Source organism: Columba livia, chromosome 27 (assembly GCF_036013475.1).
Source record: "Columba livia isolate bColLiv1 breed racing homer chromosome 27, bColLiv1.pat.W.v2, whole genome shotgun sequence".
Taxonomy (NCBI): domain Eukaryota; kingdom Metazoa; phylum Chordata; class Aves; order Columbiformes; family Columbidae; genus Columba; species Columba livia.
This window is the reverse complement of record NC_088628.1, coordinates 4,225,850-4,242,258: the sequence shown is the minus strand read 5'-3', so window position 1 is coordinate 4,242,258 and position 16,409 is coordinate 4,225,850. Positions and strand designations below refer to the sequence as shown.

Here is a 16,409-nt window from a genome sequence, read left to right as displayed (position 1 = left end):
CCACAAAGGCGTCCTGCTGGAGTTTGCCTTGTAATCCCCTCATTACGGGCGAGGAAAAAGAATTAGAAACAGGGGGAGCGGAGCAGAAAGGCTGGGGCGATGGGGGGAGGGGCAGCATTTCCTCTGGCCGCCGAGGTTCTGCCCCGGGTTGGGGTCTGGGGCGGGCGCCCCGGGATGGGGACGCTGCGCCGGTGGATGTCGTCCCCCGAGATGGGGCTGGCGAGGCTGGGGGTGGCCCCGATGCCGGTGGCCCCACGGGCTCCCGGTGGTGCTGCCTGCAGAGCCCTGCCCGCCTGGGGACCGGGGATGGGGACAGGTGCAGGGACAGGTGTGCCAGCCAGCGATGGGCACAGGGTGTGGGGACAGGGATAGGGACCAGGCGTGGGGTCCAGCTGTGAGTACTGGGTGTGGGGACCAGCTACGGGGTCTGGGGATCTGCTATAAGGTCTGGGTGTGGGGACCAGGCACAGGGACCAGCCATAGGGACTGGGCACCCTGAACAGCCTTGGAGATCTGGTGTGGAGACTGGGTGTGCGGGCCAGCCATGGACCAGGGGCAGGGACCAGGCGTGGGGACAAGCCATGGACCAGACCTAAGCACGGGGACACCCCGTGGGCCCAGCTGTGGGGTTCGGCCATGGGGACCAACCCTGGGGGCTGCCTGTGGCCGTGGGGCTGGGGGACAGAACCACCGCCCCTCTCCTCCCCAGCTCACTGCTGCCAGGGACACCACCCCAGGGACAGCGCTGCTCCGGGTGGGGTGCGCGGTGCTGCCCGGACCCCTGTCCCGCCGGCGGGTTTTGCTTTTCTTTTTCCACCCACTTTTACTTTCCCCCAAAAGCTGCTTCCTGCCACCTGCAAACGCTGCCACCCCCGGCGCTGCCGCAGCTTCCTCCACTGCCGTCCCTTCCCGCCACCGTTCCCCTTTCCAATGGCAAATGTCACTGCGGGGTTTTTGGACCTCCCCACCGTGTGGCTGCTGGCCCAACACGGGTCTGTGCCCTCCCATGGGAGCTGCCCCAGCAGGAACACCAGCAGCCCCGCAGTGTCCGTCCCATTGTCCTCCCCAGCGGGGCCGTGCAGCTTCTCCTGCCCCGTCTGACACGGTAACACTGTCTTGAGGATGGCATCTCACCATCCCGGGGACAGTGTGCCACCACCACCCTGGGGACAGGCTGACCCCGCACCAAGGACAGGGTGACATGCCCCTGGGGGCCATGCAACCCCTGGGGACAGGGTGACACCCCCACACCAGACAGCAGTGCCACCCGCAGCAGGGGTGTGCAGGGGGGCTTGGGGACATCCCTGGCATGGTGGTGACCTGTAGGATCAGGGATGCAAACAGACACCTGGACCTGCCGCTCCCGCTCGCCCGGGGCTGGCGCTTGTGCCCACAGCGGCCACTGCGCTGGGCACAGGAGCCGAGTCCCCAGCTCTGGTGGCCCTTGGCAGATCTCCCCAGGGTGTCCCCACAGCCCCAGCGGGCACAGGGAGGTCCCCAGGGTGCCGGGGTGGCCCGGCGTTGGTGCTCACCGGGCGCCGTGCCCGGTGCCGGCCCCGCTGGCTGCCGTAAGGTGTTGGCTCGCACGGGCGGGGGGAGGCCAGCAGGCTTATTTGCCAAATGATTATAATTGCCTTTTAGGAGCAGATAGCAAATTGATTTGCTTCCTCGTCCAAGGCTCGTAATCGCTTCATCACTTTAAAATATTAATGCTATACTTCTTTGCTAGTTTCCCAATTACCCTAATTGAAGGCAAATTGGTTAAGAAGGTGCAATGCAGAGTATCAGGGGGTTTAGTTCACTCAAATGACAGTTTTAAACCTCCCTAATCCTATTAGCGGGCAAAGCTGCTAACGCTTAGAGACGCTGCGTCAGCTTACCGGGGCGGTGGGGCCGGAGGCGGGGGTCGGGGCGGGGGGCGGCCGGGGGCCACCGGCCTCACGTGACCAGCTCGGCCGGGGATTTATCACTTTTTTAGTTCATTAAGAGGCCTTGGGCAGGCGGGGAGGCGGCAGGGGTGACCCAAAAGGGTGCTGAGCGGGAGGCAGGTGGCAGCGTGGGGGGGCGGGAGGGCAGGACGATTAGCCAAGGAGACCTGGCGGAGGGTCCTGACCCGAATCCCAGCCGGGGCTGGGAGCCCCCGCACAGCCCCACTGGGAGCACTGGGAGCCGGGCTGCCCGTCAGGCCAGAGCGCAGATGGAGGAGCCGGTGGTGACAGGGCGCGTTGGGGACCTCGGTGCCACTGTCCCAGTGGCTGGCGCCCCGTGTCAACCCCCAGCCCTGGGGACAGCAGGGACGTGGGGTGGCAACGGGGCAGTGCTGGGTGCCATGGCTGCTGCCGCCCACTGGGGACCAGGCTGGGGGCCTGGTGGGGACACGGGTGGACCCTACCCATGCAACATGGGTGAAGTTTTGTGCCGAAATGGGAGATTCTGCAAGGTCTGAAGAAAGGCTGGAGAGTGGGGATGGCAGGGACAGTGGGGATGGTGGGGATGGCAGGGACAGTGAGGGTGGTGGGGATGGCAGGGATGACAGGGACAGTGGGGATGGCAGGGACAGTGGGGATGGCAGGGATGGCAGGGACAGTGGTGCCACCAAACACAAGGAGGCTCCCAGGTGTCCAGCCCTGATGCCTGTTGTGTGATCCCCAGGATCCTTCAGCAGCCACCAGCCCCATGGCGGGTACCCAGAACGGTGGGTGCCAGCACGAACCAAGCACCTCGTGCACCCAGGAACCTCCTTGCCAGAGCTCCTGCAGCTCCGGGTGCTGCAGCTGGGGCAGCTGAGACCTGTGGCACTTGTGACAGCGATGGGCTCCGTGGCATGACTCCCACCCCACCTGCGCTGGGTTTGGCTGCACCTTCCCAGCGCCACCACCACGGCCGTGGGCAGCTGGGACAGGGCCGTCCCCACAGGCCTTTCCGGAGCAGATGGCCCCGGCGTGGGGAGGACGGAGGCGGCTCAGCGCGTCCTTTCTTTCATGGAAACACAGCGTGACTCCCCGGCGGCTCCTGCTCCGGCGGGAGGTGTTGTTGGGGCCAGCGCTGGCGGTACATTTTACAAGGGTTCAGCTAGCTTAGTCCTCGGGGACAGGCGACTCAGGCAGATTAGACCTCGCTAAAATAGGCAGGTATTAGTGATCTCAGCAGCCCCCAGCCTTCCGGCGCGGTGGTGTTTAAGCCAATGCCGCTGCCGAATGCCCCGGAGCAGGGGGCAAGTCCCCAGAGGGGCAGGAGGCAGCAGGACGCCCCGGCCAAGGGGACCCGCTCGCTGCCTGCGCTGGCAGCCGGATGCTCAAGGCGGGGGTTCAGTGCTGCCACAGCCGCATCGGTGCTGCCTCCAAGGGATGCCCCGGGGGGCATCGGGTCCCGCTGGCTCCTGCACACCCCTGGCATGTGGCTGTGCCTGGGGGCTGCTGCAGAAGGGGGGGACAGGCCCAGCGGCCGAGTGTGATGGGCTGGGTGCTGGCTGGGGGCTCACAGGCAGCCCGGCTGCAGGGGTGTTACCATGTCCTCCCCGGCCCGGACAGGGTTTGTGTGGACAAGGGATACAGCAGGAGACCAGACTTGTGCTGGCAAACACCACATCTATTGAGCCAAACGGTGCACGAAGCCCCGGGGCTGGTTTGTGGGGGTGATGGAGCAGCAGGGGCCACCATCCACCCCGTCTGGGGGCTCACAGCAGGGGCACAGCATGGAGGGGCTTGGACAGCACAGCTGGAGAGGACCCAGGTGTCCTGCATCCCAGCACCCACCCAGTGGACCCCAGAAAAGCAACAGGGAATGGGTTTGGGGAGAAAAACCCACCCCCAGTGCATTTATTGGGACCCCCATGCCCAGGTAATGGCACTGGTAACAGCCACACCCCACTGCTCCCAGGGGACAGGGGCTGAGTCCCCAACGCTGCTGCTGTCACCCACCAGCAGGACGGGCAGCGACACTACATCAGCGCGCACTTCTCCTTCACCTCGTCCACGGTGCCCAGCGCGCGGCCCCGCAGCTCCGACAGATCCACCTCCCGCAGCCTCGTCAGGAAGGCAAAGGCCCCGGCGCCATCCTCCTCCTCCTCCTCCTCCTCCTCGCTGTGCACCATGGCTGCCAGCTCCTGCGGCAGCTCCACCGTCCCGCCGGCCACGTGCAGCTGAGCATCGTCCCGCTCGTCCTGCGTGTGGGTGGGAGACGCGGCGGGGACGTGGGCTGACCTGTCACCCAGCAGCGGTGGGGCAGGGACAGGGGACGGCGGGTCCCTCGGGGTGCTGAGGATCCCAGGGGGCGCCAGGACTGTCCAGTCCCAGAGTTGGACAGACGGACAGGTGGGCAGGTGGCTGGTGCGGCCGGAGCCAGCAGCCGTTTGCTGCCCTCTGCAGGAGCCATCCCGGTGACATCCCGGCAGCCGCCGGCCCGGGGCTGCCCCCGAGGCCCCAGCGCAGTCCTTACCTGCGCCAGGTGGTACTTGTCCCGCAGGTGCATCCGCACTGTGGCCCGTTCTGCCTTCCTCTGTGCAAAGGCCTTGTCCCGCTCGATCCTGCGGCAGCAGGTGTTACACTGTCACCCCCTGCCGCCTCAACCGCCACCAGAACCCACGCCCAGCGCCGCCGGGTCCCCTGGCAGCAGCGTGGCTGTGCCAGCCCTGGCCCGGGCTTGGGGGAAGGGGTGCAAAGGTCTGCAGGAGGGTTGCAATGGGGATGTGGGAACAGGGGCCGCATCCTGTCCCTCCAGCCCCAGCAGAGATGCTCAGCAAAGGTGCCTGTTGGAGGGACTTGCTCCTCCTGTGGCCTCTCAGCTGGGCCACCAGGTCCCCACAGCACCCAGACCCAGGGAGGTGGCTCCTTAATGCAATCCCACGTTGGTCCCTGCTGTCCCTCAGCTCCATGGGTGCTGGGCTGGCACCAGACACCCTGTGCCCTGCAGCACTGACTCCTGCGGGTGCTCCTTGTCACCTGCTGTGCACTGAGGTGCTGTCCCAGCCCCATGCCAGCAGCTCAGGGACCTCCCGTGCTGCGGGAGAGGTGCCAAAGGACACCTGCGCTGCCCCTGTCCCACCCCAGGGACAGCCCATGGCGGGTGACACCCCGGTCCCAGTACATGGGGGAACCAGTGCCCCTTGGCCCCAGCAAAGCCTTACTTCTCCTCCAGCAGCTGCCGCTGGTACTCCTCAAACTCCTCGCGGGCCATGCCGTTGGGCAGCGTGGCCACCTTGCCATCCTTGGGGGGCCCCTTGGGCGGCTCCTCCTTGCTCCCCTGAAAGCCCTTCAGGGCGGCCGTGAAGAAGGTGGCCATGGGTGGGCGGCTGTGCTGCTCCGTGCCCCAGGTGCCCAGTGCCAGCGGGTCCCTGCCCGGGGCTGGCGCCTGCAAGGTCAGCGGGACCGGCTGTCCCAGGGGCATCGCGGATCAGGGCCGGATTAAGGCATTAGGAGGGGAAGCCACAGCCACCGGGGTGGAGAGACCTTCCTGCACCACTCGCTGCACCCAAGGGTGCTTGGGGGGCAGTGGCGCAGGGAGACAGGGGTGCTGCCTCACTGGGCTGATGGGGACGTGGAAGAAGCCACCAAGTCCCAGCACACCATGGATCAGGCTGAAAGACCCCCTGTGGCACGGCCCCCTGGACAGCAGCACCCAAGGGCTGGATCCTGCTGGGGGGAGCGCTGATGTGGGAGCACCCAGAGCCACCCACATGGGGGGCTGGAGGCACAAGGAGTCAGCGCAGAGGAGACGCAAGAGGATTAGCTGAAAAAACTCAATCGAGGGTCAAAGGAGTGGAAGGAAGACGAGGCAGCGGGTGGGCACATACAGACACATGCGTGTGTGTGCGTCCCCACGGCCCCGATAATCCCGGCTCCACCGAGACACCGAGATTGCTTGGGAGCCGGCGCAGCCGGGGGCTCCCCGCTGCCGGAGGACGCGCCCGCTCCCCTAATCTATACGCAAGCAATTCCCATACAGACTCTGATTAAAAGAATAATCCCCGGCTGCGCAGAGCCCGAGGGGAGAGGGGCCAGGCTGTGAGCGTGGGCTCCGAGGGCCAGAGCTCCCTGGCCCCTCTGAGCCTTCTCCTGGGCTTTGCCAGGCCCCAAGCAAGGGATAGGCCTAATTTGAGCCCAGAGGTTTAAAGATGCTGTTGAACTAATTTCTTTGGTTTAATCAAAAAGCCCAAATCCGTGTGGCTTAGCTGGCTGTGCCCAGTGTTCCTGCACAGGGCTGTGTGGCTGGAGTGGAGCTGTGTCAGGGTTTCATCCTCCAGCGAGCGGAGACGTCCCCTCCTGTCCCCTGTCACCCGAAGGCGCAGTTCAAAGAGACCCCACATGCAGGGCTGAGCACGGGGTGTGAGGGACACTGACCCCCTTGGGGCTGCTCTGCTCTGCCCACCCTGGGGTCGGGGGACATTGACCCGATGGGAACTTTCTCCACACTGCGTGGTGAGGAGAAGGACCTGTGCCAGGGTGGAAAGAGGCTGTTTCCCTCTTCAGGCATCCGGCAGAGGAGAGACCCCCACAACTGTTGTCCCATCCTCACTGGGAGGGAGCGGTGACACAGGCCACCCCACTGCCCAGCCACCCCTTGCTGTGCTGCTCCCAACCCTGGCATGGCCAGGGGGTTTCTGGCCAGGGGTCCCAGGAGTAGGACAAGGGCTAAACATCCGTCAGGTGCTTCAGTTCCTTCTGCAGCTTCTCCGTGAGTTTCTTGAAGGACGGCCTCTTGCCTGGCTCCAGCTCCCAGCAGCTCCTCATCAGGGCATAGACAGTGGGTGGGCAGCCCTCGGGGGGCTCCATGCGGTACCCCTGCTCCAGCTGCTCTGTCACCTCCTTCAGGCTCTGGCAGGATGGAGAAGCCAGCTTGGAGCCCTCCTTTCCCACTCCACTGGGTGCTTCCCCTGGCCAGGGGACAGCAGGATGTCCCCATCCCATCGGTGCCAGCGGGGTGTGACCTGCGGCACCCCCGGCACAGCACTCACCAGCTTGGGGTAGGGCGCTCGGCCAAAGGAGAAGGTTTCCCACAGGAGGATCCCGTAGCTCCACACGTCCGACTTGGAGGAGAATTTCTGCAGCAGCAGGGGGAGAGGAGGCTAATGCCATCTGGGGGCCATGCTGAGCCCCCATCCTTCCCTGAGAGCAAGACAGGAGACAGCGCCCGTCCTGCCCCCCAGCTCCTTGGGGTGCGATCCCCCTCCCTTCCCATCACCCGCACAGCCCTGGGTCCATCCCACTGGAGCTGCCCCAATTCCTGCTCTGCACCCAGGTGAACGCTGGCACAGGACAGAGCCCAGACTTTGGGAAACGTGGGGCTGAATGTGCCAGAAGCCACCAAGGGACAGGTCAGCGGGAGGGGGACAGCCGGGGGACCCAAGGGAGCGAGCTGCTTCAGGAGGACCCCCCAGTCCCTTCCTCCCTTCCCACCATCGCTCACATTGTGTTTCAGGGCCTCTGGGGCCGTCCACTTCACAGGTAGCAAGGTGGCATCTGTGCCCTTGGGATTGACCCGAGCCAAGCCAAAATCGCTCACTTTGGCCACGTTCTCCTCAGAGATGAGGATGTTGCGGGCAGCCAGGTCCCTGTGCACCAGCTTCTTGGACTCCAGGTAGTCCATACCCTGGGCCACGTCCCTGTTGGGGCCAGGGAGCCAAAGCACAGTGTCGCCATGTGTCCCCTGGGCCTGCCTGCAGGGGACAAGGAGCACCAGTCCCCAGCCCGGAGGGAGGGAGATGGACTTACAGAGCGAACAGGAGGAGCTGCTGCGTCGAGATGAGTGCCCGGCCCCGCGTGCGCAAGAAGTTCACCAGGTTGCCCTAACAGAAGAAGATAAACCTGTAAGGACCAACGGGATGGGGCTGCTTGGAAACTTCACCTCTGGCAGGGGATGCAGCACCCGACATTCGTCCAACTCAGCCCCCAAATGGGGATTTTGTCCCCAAATCTGAGCAGCGGTGGGTCCTGCTGGCCGAGGACTGGCCAGGTTCTCTCACCTTGCTCATGAACTCCATGACAATGTAGAGGCCATTGTGCAGGATCACGCCAAGCAAACACACCAGGTTTTTGTGCCGGACCTTCCTGAAATGGAGAGGATCCAGGTTAGAGGGGTGCCTGTTCGTCCTCAGGTCACGGGGCAAGGTTGGGCCGTGCCCCCCATGAGGCACTCACGTCATGGCAGCCGTTTCAGCGAGGAAGGCCTGGGCAGTCACGTCACACTTGATGTTCTTCACAGCCACCTTCTGCCCCATGTACTCCCCTTGCAGGACATCTGGGAGGGGACACAGAGCGTCAGGCTCAGCCCCACACCTGACCCCCTGCATCCCAGGCCGAGTCCCCCACGCTGTGGGGTGGGGGCGGGACATCAGAGGGTGCTATCTGGGGAAGCCCTTGGCCAGGGAACCTCCCATCCCATCTTCCCACCTACCTCCGAACTCGCCTTGCCCAATGCGGTCTCCCAACGTGAGGTGTTGCAAGTTCAGCAACCAGCCAGCTGGGCATGGGCACAAGGGCAAGTTAGCAGTGGCCACCACCATCGTGCTGCCTTGTCCCCAAAACCCAGACTCCAACCCCCTGTTGCCATCCCCTACCTTTGGCCAGCTCCTTCTCAGCTGACTTCATCCCAGTTTTTGGTTTGGGCTTCACCAGCTTGGTGCAGATGGCTCCCTGCTCCTTCGTGTAGTGCTGCCGAGGGACAGACAGACAGAGGTGATGCGGCGGTGCCACCTCCAACCCAGCTCGGGGTGTGGAGCCAGGAAATGGCCATGGGACACTCCACAGGACCTCACCACCATCACCCCCCTCGAGGGACCCAGTGCTGTGATTCACAGCCCCTGTCTCAGCCCTGCTTCCCTCCAGGCAAAGCCAGGGAAACGCCGTGATGGACCACGGGCCATCCGGGATGCTCTGCATGGCAGCCCGTGGGGTTAACAGCGGTTTGCAGAGATGAGGGCAGCGGAAGCGGTGGGACGGCTGCAGAGGTTACAGAGCAGGGCTGGTGCAGCTAAAAGGGGAAAGGACCCACCTGAAAGCAGAAGTTGTGCATAAAACACACATATGCAGCCTCTGGAGAGGAGACAGGCAATGGCTATGAGACAGGACAAAGATGGACCTTGAAGAAGAGCTGGGAGGGCGAGAGCTCACACGGCAGCCTGGGAGCCCCGTGGGGTCAGCAGGGGAGAGGGGGCTCGGCGGGGAGAGAAACGTGACAAAACGCCTCAAAGCCCTGGCAGGGCTCAGACCTTGTCCAGGGTGGCAGAGGCTGCCAGGATCTTCATTTTCCAAAATGCCCTGAGCCCCACTGCTGCGTGAAGCACCGAATGAGCAGGGATGAGGAAATGTGGCCCTGGGCAGGACAGGGGCTGCGGCCGGCTGGCAGAGGATGTCCCCAGGGCATCCCAGATCTGTCCACTGCACCCCAAACCGAGAGGAAACCACGAGCCTTTGGCAGCGAGGGAGAATTATACCGAGTAACAAAATCCAAAGAAAAACACAAGAGAAAGGGACATGGACCTGCCACTGCTCCAGGTGACCCCACGAGGTTCCTGCCCTTGGTCTGGCACTGGCAGGGCTCACAGCCCGGGGAGGGAGGCTCACCTCAATCATGTCAATGAGGTTGGAGAAGTACTGCTGGCTGTCGATGCTGAGCGTGTTCTCCTCATGCACCACGCGGTAGTGGATCACCTCCTTGCCGAAGCTCACGCACAGCACGTAGTCACCAGGGTGCCGGACAGACTCACGCACCAGGAACAGCCCGTCCTCGGGTGGCTGCAGCTCCTGCACCGCTTCCACCCCCGAGATCTTCCCGTGGAACCAGCTGGGGAGAGGGACGCTGGGGAGAGGGACGCTGGGGAGAGGGACGCTGGGGAGAGGGGCTGTGCCTGCGGGTTTCCCCCAGTGCCAGCAGTGAAAAAAGGAGAGCCGAGCCCCCACCAAAGCCACGTAGACCCCATTGCATAAACCCCCTCCCCGTGAGGTCCATCCAAGCTGGGCGGGCACCACGGGGGGTCTTTAAAGGCAAGCGCTGGCGCCAGCAAATCCCTCCATCGCCAGGGCATGGCTACAGGCTTCTCTGCCCCTGGCTGCCCACCCAAAACCTGACTGGGGGGAAACACACTGGATTCAGCTGCTGTTGCAGCTCCCAGGGGCTCAGCGGGGCTGCTGGCCCCCCATGTCATGTACTCACGGCATGAGGCTGAGCTTGGGGTCAGCGCGGATGGCCCCGCGCTCCCGCAGCGCACTGGCTGCCAGCAGCCCCTCCTGCCCTGTCCCGTTGTGCTTGGCGCGGTACCAGCCTTTGCCCTGGGGACAGAGGGTCTCAGAGCAAGGGAGGGGGAACCTGGCTCCAGCAGCTCCGCTGATGGCGCTGGATCCCATCCCCTCCATCCCTCACAGCACCCATTGCACTCACCTCCACGGCCTCGATGATGGTGACCACGTCGCCCTTGCGGAAAGCCAGCTCCTGGGACTTGGGCTTGGTGTGGTCGTGCTTGGTGACACACTGCGTCCCGGGGGACCAGTGCTTCTGCAATGGGAGGGCAGCGTCAGCAGGAGCAGAGGGAGCTGCCCCCGCCTCCCACAGCCATCAGGGCAGCCCAGGGACTGTCTGAAGCTCTGGCTGGGACAAGGGCCCCCGAGCACCAGCCCCCCTGCACCCCACTGTGGTCATGGGGGAACGTCACCCTGATGTCGGCAGGGAAGTGCTGGCATCTCCGGCAACCCTGCTCACCCCGGACATGGTCGTCTGTCAGCGCATCAGGGACCGTCTGTCCTCTCCTGCTGCCACCTGCAGATGGAGAAACCAAAGTGGCTGTGGGGGGACAGGGCTGCTGTCCCCATGGGCTGCTCCAGTCAGCGCAGCTCCTCGCAAGTGCACCCATAACCTGGGGCAGCTCACAGCGCAGGAGGGAGAAAAAGGCTCAGAGCAGGCTGCAAACCTTCCCTGCGCTGGCTGAGCCCTGGGGACACTCCTGTCCCACAGCCAGGTGGGAGCAGGACGCAGCTGTCCTGGCCCTTGCTCCTCCTCCCTGCCTCGGAGCCCAAATTAATTCTCCACCGTCCCCGTCACCGCTGGCTCGGCAGGAACCCGCTGCTGCAGCTGGGCGGGGGGATGCGGTTTTACCAGGAACTTGTTTTTTCACCTCCTGTTTCAGCAGCTCCAAGTCATCAGGGCCACCAGAGGCACCAGCCATGGGGCCTCGCTGAAGTGGGGGCTGCCCGCCCAGGGGGTGCTGAGCCACAAGGCTGGGCCGAGGCAGGACTGTCACATCCGCTGGCTGTAGGATGGTGACAGAAGGTCCCTGTGCTCCCCTTCCCACCAGCTTGTCATGCTGGGATGCATGTGACCACTTTTCAACTAAAAATTGTGGGTGTTCTCCTACAGAAGCCCTTCACGCACAGAACCGCCTCCATGGGAGGATCATGGAAGGGACTTCAAAGCTCATCCAGTGCCCCCCCTGCCATGACAGGGACATCTTCACCAGCTCAGGTTGCTCAGAGCCCCGTCCAGCCTGGCCTGGGATGTCTCCAGGGATGGTTCATCTACCCCCTCTCTGGCCAACCTGGGCCAGGCTCTCACCACCCTCATTGCAAACATTTCTTCGTTATGTCCAAGCTAAAGCTACTCTCAGCTTAAAACTCCCACCCCTTATCCTGTCACTATAAGCCTTGCCAAAAAGTCTTTGCCTTTCTTCTAAGCCCCTCTATATATTAAGAAGTCACAATAAGGTCTCCCTGGAGCTTCTCTTCTCAGCTGAACACCCCAGCTCTCTCACCTGTCCCCACCAGAGCTGTTCCAGCCTCGGATCATTCCTGTGGCTCCTCTGGCCCCTCTCCAGCAGGTCCATGTGTGTCTGTGCTGAGGACCCAGAGCTGGACCAGCACTGCAGGGGGGTCTCACCAGGGCGGAGCAGAGGGGCAGGATCCCCCAAACCTGCTGCCCACGGGGCTGGGGATGCAGCCCAGGGCACCATTGGCTTCTGGGCTGCAAGGGCACAGGGCGGCTCACGGCCGATCTCTCACCCACCAGCACCCCCAAGTCCTTCTCCACGGGGCTGCTCCCCATCCCTCCATCCCCAGGCTGGATCGATACTGGGGGCTGCCCTGACCCAGGTGCAGGACTTTGCACTTGGCCTTGTTGAACCTCGTGATGTTCATAGGGCCCCACTCCTCCAGCTTGACCACATCCCTCAAAAAGGTTGAGTACCTCAGCCTTCTCCATGTTGGTTCTCACCATCTCTCCCATCTTATTTAAGGGCAGGACACATTACTCTTTAATCTTCCTTTTCCAGCCAATACACCTGCAGAGGCCGTTCTTACGCTTCGCACCCCTTGCCAAATTCCACTCTAGCTGTGCACCAGCTCTCCTGATCCCAGCCCTGCTCATCCAGGCAGTGTCCCTGTACTCATCCCAGGATACACATCTCTGGTCCACTGCCCGGGCACTTCCCTCAGCCTGACCAGGAGGTCCTTTCTGACCCAGGCTGGTTTCCTGCAGTCCATGCACAATTTTTTTAACATATGGCATTTGAGAGCTCTTGTGCTCTAAGAAAAATGTCCTTAAAGAGCTACCAGCTCTGTTCAGCTCCTTTAGACCTGAGGGCAGTTTCCCAGAGGGTCCTGGTCCCATCCACTAATTCCTTGAACAACTGAAATTGTGGATGGTGGGACTCGGTGGGCAAGTCGTCTCCTGCTGCCTCAGCAGCACAGGGGCTGAGGGGACATCCCACCGCTGGGCACTGACACCAAGCCTGTGTCCTCCCGTAGCACAGCATCATCCCCAAACCCACCGCGCTCTGAAAAGTCACGGTTTCTGCAAGCTGTGTTCCAATTTCAGTACTCTTCCCCCAGGTCCCTTTCGCAGTTGAAATTTCTCTGTCGCTGCATGGCAGATGCTTTCTTTCCTTTGCTAAAGGAAGGTGGGATTTCTCAACGCTCACAACTCACGCTCTTCAGTTTTACTGAAGATGCCATCTGATGAGACCCACATCCCACACAGGCCAAGCTGCTCCGTGCCCACCGTGCTCCTTCACACCAGAAAACTTGATCATGTGAAGCTGTCCCAGCAGCTCGGTGCTCCTGTTCCCAGACTCAAACCAGCCAGGGAAGCGTCACCTTCCAGAGAAGAGAAATTGCCGAGGAGGGAAGGAGGGAGGGAGGTGATTTGATTCACACGCTGGTGGCTGGGACCCGGTGCTGACTGCGCCGTTTGCGGGAAGCCCCGCTGTTGGACTCTTGGAAACTTCCATGCAGAGCAGCACAACATCTCCGCGGCTGCGCTGGGGAAGGCGCGTGGGTCGCTCGGCTCCTCGGAGCAGGGATGACAGTCTTTGCTCTATTCCTCTTTCGGGGGGTGAGTCACAGTCACTCCTCTGCGTCACCTGCGGCAAACCCCAGCCGCTCTCCTCACTGAGGATCTGAGGACTTACCGTGCCAGTCCCTATCCAGAACAACAACAACAAAGGGACACATGCAGCTGTTGCAAGGTTAATATCAGCAAGCAGCTGTTTTATCTGTTCCAGAAGCCATTGTTAGCTGGCACAGGCACCCTCTTGCCTTGCAGCCCATCCGTGACACAAACACTATCATGCTGGGCTCCAAGGTGTGACAGCAGCCGCTCTGAGCCTGTTCCCCAGCAGGCACAGCCAAAGTGACGTGCCTGGATGCAGCTCAGGTCAATTCCAGGATGGGTTAGGAGCCCATGGGCACAGGGCTTAAGGGATCCGCTCCACAGCCCTCGCCATGGTACAGCCTGGGGTGAGGAGGGACCCGACGGCTGAGACAGAGGGGTGACAGCAGCTCTGACACTTGGTTCTTCACTTTCTGCCGTGCCAGGACAGAAATTTCTGGTGAAAAGCATCAGCAGCTGGTTGCTCAGTCCTGCCCTCCGTGCAGACAGCAAGTGGTGCTCGGAAGGGACGGATCCTCCGCTCTGAGCACACCAGGGCCCGGCTCCTCTCCTGCCCGCTGGCACCAGGGCTGGACACGCACCCGACGTGGGGACCCGTCACCAGCAGAGCCTGGAGAGCGGCCAGGGCCTCCGCCCAGCACTGCAGACAGGGCAGCGACTCGCCCGCGCCTGGCGCCGCTCACACGCCTGGTCCCAAAGCAGCTGTTGGCTCTTGAGGCTGTTTGGTCCATGCGGTTCCCATCACCGCAGTGAACGTTCCCACAGGCAGGGTATGTGGGCAGAAAGCCTGGCAGGAGATATTTGCCCCCCTCTTTGTTTTGGAGCTGTTCTACACTTTTAAAAATCAGTTAACCTGAGTATTTGCAATGAGGATGAGAAGTACAGAAACACAGTGGGGTTTGTTAGAACCATTCCGACCCCAAACTGGAGAGTTCAGGTTTCCTTCCAGCACAGTTACCCCAACAGAGGAGCTGCCAGGACCCAACGGCAGGAGAGGGGCCACAGCATTGTCAGACTGCACCTCTACACTGAAACCACAGCCAGACGCATTGTGCACACCCGCTGAAACAAGCTGGAGAACACTTTACAAACACCCAAGCGTCACTCGGACAAACAGCAAGTGCAGCTCCTTTGCTGGCCATCCCCCCCACGACCACACCGCTCTTACCGCTCCACTGTCCATCGCCCTCGGCTGACGGAGCAGCCACCACAACTCGTCACCTGCTCCCAGCAGCTCCACAGAGCCAGCGCCGGGCACTCACCTCCCGGCAGCGTCCGCGCAGGGCCCTGGGACACGACGGCTCTGGAGCTCACCGCTAAGCCTGGGCTACGATTCCCAATTCCTGAAGAGTAAGCTCTCTATTACACGGAGCAGCAAAGCTTTATTTTCAAGGGCATGCTCCCTGAAAGAGCTGCTGCGTTATTTCCTGATTTCTCTGCTGGTGCGGGCTGTAGATGCTGCGCCCCAGAGGTCCTAGAGCCTGCCCGCTCAGTTAAACATTAACCAGAGATGACTCAGTACTTGACACAACTTATCTAAAAAAACTTTTACCCTTTGAGGGCACAAGCACACACCCTTGCTAGAAATGAACTGAAGATAATAAGCTCCTATATTCTGCAGCGCTGTGTAGCACTCACAGAAAATCAACAATCCGCTGTGCAGAAAGGGAGATTTGCCGTCACCGCCTCGATTGCCGCAACCAGAACGGCTGGAGAAGGAGCAGGTGAGCACAGCAGCAGCACCTCCACAGGGAGAATGACGTTCAGGAAAGACTGTGGTGGGACCAGGGATCCCAAAGTCTGATCTCATCTCAGCACCGACTTGTGTGAGACTGAGGGGGTCCAAGGGCACGAACGCTCCTCGCCGCTCCACCGGGCATGAAAACACAGACGTGACACGAGGCAAGACCTTTAAACGAACACACTGTGGAAAGGCAGCAGCTTACCTCTGTCCTCCAGCAGCCCCCACCAGTGCGGGCGGAACACGTGCCTGGTGACCAGTTTTGCATTAAAAATTTGCAATATTCTGAGCAAAATGATGGAAGAGAAGTAAATGCAGTCTCAGGTGAGCACCATACTCAATTCAGGGGGGTTTAATTTATTTTTTTTTTTAGTTTTTTAATAAAATAGTGTTTAAGCCTTCAAGAAATATTAGCAATTGAAGGGCAAGGGCAGCGTAGAAGAAAACTATTCCAAACTAGCAAGTAGTTTCAGCTCCTGGCTATTTTTTTCCATCAACAACTTCCTCAAGCCGTTCGACCTGGTCTGTTCACAGGGTTCTCGGGCTGTGCTTCCTCAGCCGCACTCCGCACATTTTCCTCTGGATTTGCAAGGACGGATCCTTAGATACCAGGTCTGTTAAGCTCAGGAACAAACACCAGAGCCCCTTCCCCAGCCCAGGGCTCAGCACCAGCTCTCGGGGGGTCTGTGCCGCATTCTCTGCATCAAACAGACACGTTTCGTACTTTTGGGTTTCGCCACATCCGGTCACTGTTACAGACGTGGCCGCGGCCCAAAGAACTTGGCTCCGCTCTTGGGGAACAACTCGCTCAGACTTAATAAATGGGTTTTCTGTGTCCTGCTGCTTGGCCAGCGAAAAGACGAACTCCCACTGGCTGCTGCTGGAGCTGGGCTCCCTCTTCACAGGTCTGGGTATCGACCACCCAGATAGTGCCTCGGTCTTTCATATGTTGATCCTCAAACCTCCTTCCTTTTCACGTGCAGCAAAGTCAATGCCTGCAGCGCACAGCCCAGCTCAGTGTCCTACAGCGAGCACAGATCCGTCCCAAACAGCCCAGGCTGAGCCTAATCATCGAGATTTCGTAGCACTTTGAAGCCACTGGGTAAACACGTGACAGGACGGGAAATGGTTTTGTCACATCCTAAGCTGAGCGTTTCGCCACTCGTCTGGGTCCCCCGGTGTCCTTCGGGTCAGGGAGCACCGGGCTCGCGGTCACACAGAACAGACGGGTGAGCGGTGCCGTTCCTCGAGAGATGCGAGATGAGAGTTATCCAGGGAAGCACAGGCTGGAGCGGGA

At 61.5% G+C, this 16,409-nt stretch overlaps 2 protein-coding genes across 5 annotated transcripts; both read right to left on the bottom strand.

Moving 5' to 3' along the window:
- Nucleotides 1-3,576: 3,576 nt before the first annotated feature.
- LOC135576487 (complexin-3-like) lies at nucleotides 3,577-5,957 on the bottom strand. The gene is made up of 3 exons (XM_065042385.1): nucleotides 5,126-5,957; nucleotides 4,438-4,525; nucleotides 3,577-4,162 (listed from the first exon to the last, which is right to left on the bottom strand). Exons 1-3 carry the CDS (start codon nucleotides 5,383-5,385, stop codon nucleotides 3,941-3,943), a joined length of 570 nt encoding a protein of 189 aa, XP_064898457.1. The 5' UTR covers nucleotides 5,386-5,957; the 3' UTR covers nucleotides 3,577-3,940.
- A 159-nt stretch (nucleotides 5,958-6,116) lies between these two features.
- MATK (megakaryocyte-associated tyrosine kinase) lies at nucleotides 6,117-14,852 on the bottom strand. Of its 4 annotated transcripts, none has more exons than XM_005500822.3 (13): nucleotides 14,634-14,848; nucleotides 10,693-10,749; nucleotides 10,375-10,488; nucleotides 10,150-10,265; nucleotides 9,561-9,780; nucleotides 8,555-8,648; nucleotides 8,392-8,457; nucleotides 8,136-8,235; nucleotides 7,961-8,045; nucleotides 7,710-7,783; nucleotides 7,405-7,600; nucleotides 6,953-7,039; nucleotides 6,117-6,812 (listed from the first exon to the last, which is right to left on the bottom strand). In XM_005500822.3, the coding sequence occupies exons 2-13, from the start codon at nucleotides 10,699-10,701 to the stop codon at nucleotides 6,630-6,632; spliced, it is 1,344 nt and encodes a 447-aa protein (XP_005500879.2). In that variant the 5' UTR covers nucleotides 10,702-10,749; nucleotides 14,634-14,848; the 3' UTR covers nucleotides 6,117-6,629. The 4 variants fall into 4 exon arrangements, with proteins under 4 accessions (XP_005500879.2, XP_005500880.2, XP_021141034.2 ...); XM_005500823.3 differs by lacking the exon at nucleotides 14,634-14,848 and adding an exon at nucleotides 10,901-14,546; XM_021285359.2 differs by lacking the exon at nucleotides 10,150-10,265 and having other exon boundaries at nucleotides 10,646-10,749; nucleotides 14,634-14,852.
- Between the last annotated feature and the right edge of the window lie 1,557 nt (nucleotides 14,853-16,409).

What these genes read in the sequence shown, in the direction of transcription:
- MATK (XM_005500822.3), bottom strand. An exon ending in TGGGCAAGGCGAGTTCGGAG is followed by an intron (nt 8,236 to 8,391) that starts GTAGGTGGGAAG and finishes GTCCCCTCCCAG; the next exon opens with ATGTCCTGCAAGGGGAGTAC. An exon ending in TCATGGAGTTCATGAGCAAG is followed by an intron (nt 7,784 to 7,960) that starts GTGAGAGAACCT and finishes TTCTTCTGTTAG; the next exon opens with GGCAACCTGGTGAACTTCTT.
- LOC135576487 (XM_065042385.1), bottom strand. Translation starts at nt 5,385, where the DNA reads ATGCCCCTGGGACAGCCGGTCCCGCTGACCTTGCAGGCGCCAGCCCCG. An exon ending in CGGCAGCTGCTGGAGGAGAA is followed by an intron (nt 4,526 to 5,125) that starts GTAAGGCTTTGC and finishes CTGCTGCCGCAG; the next exon opens with GATCGAGCGGGACAAGGCCT. An exon ending in ACAAGTACCACCTGGCGCAG is followed by an intron (nt 4,163 to 4,437) that starts GTAAGGACTGCG and finishes ACCCACACGCAG; the next exon opens with GACGAGCGGGACGATGCTCA.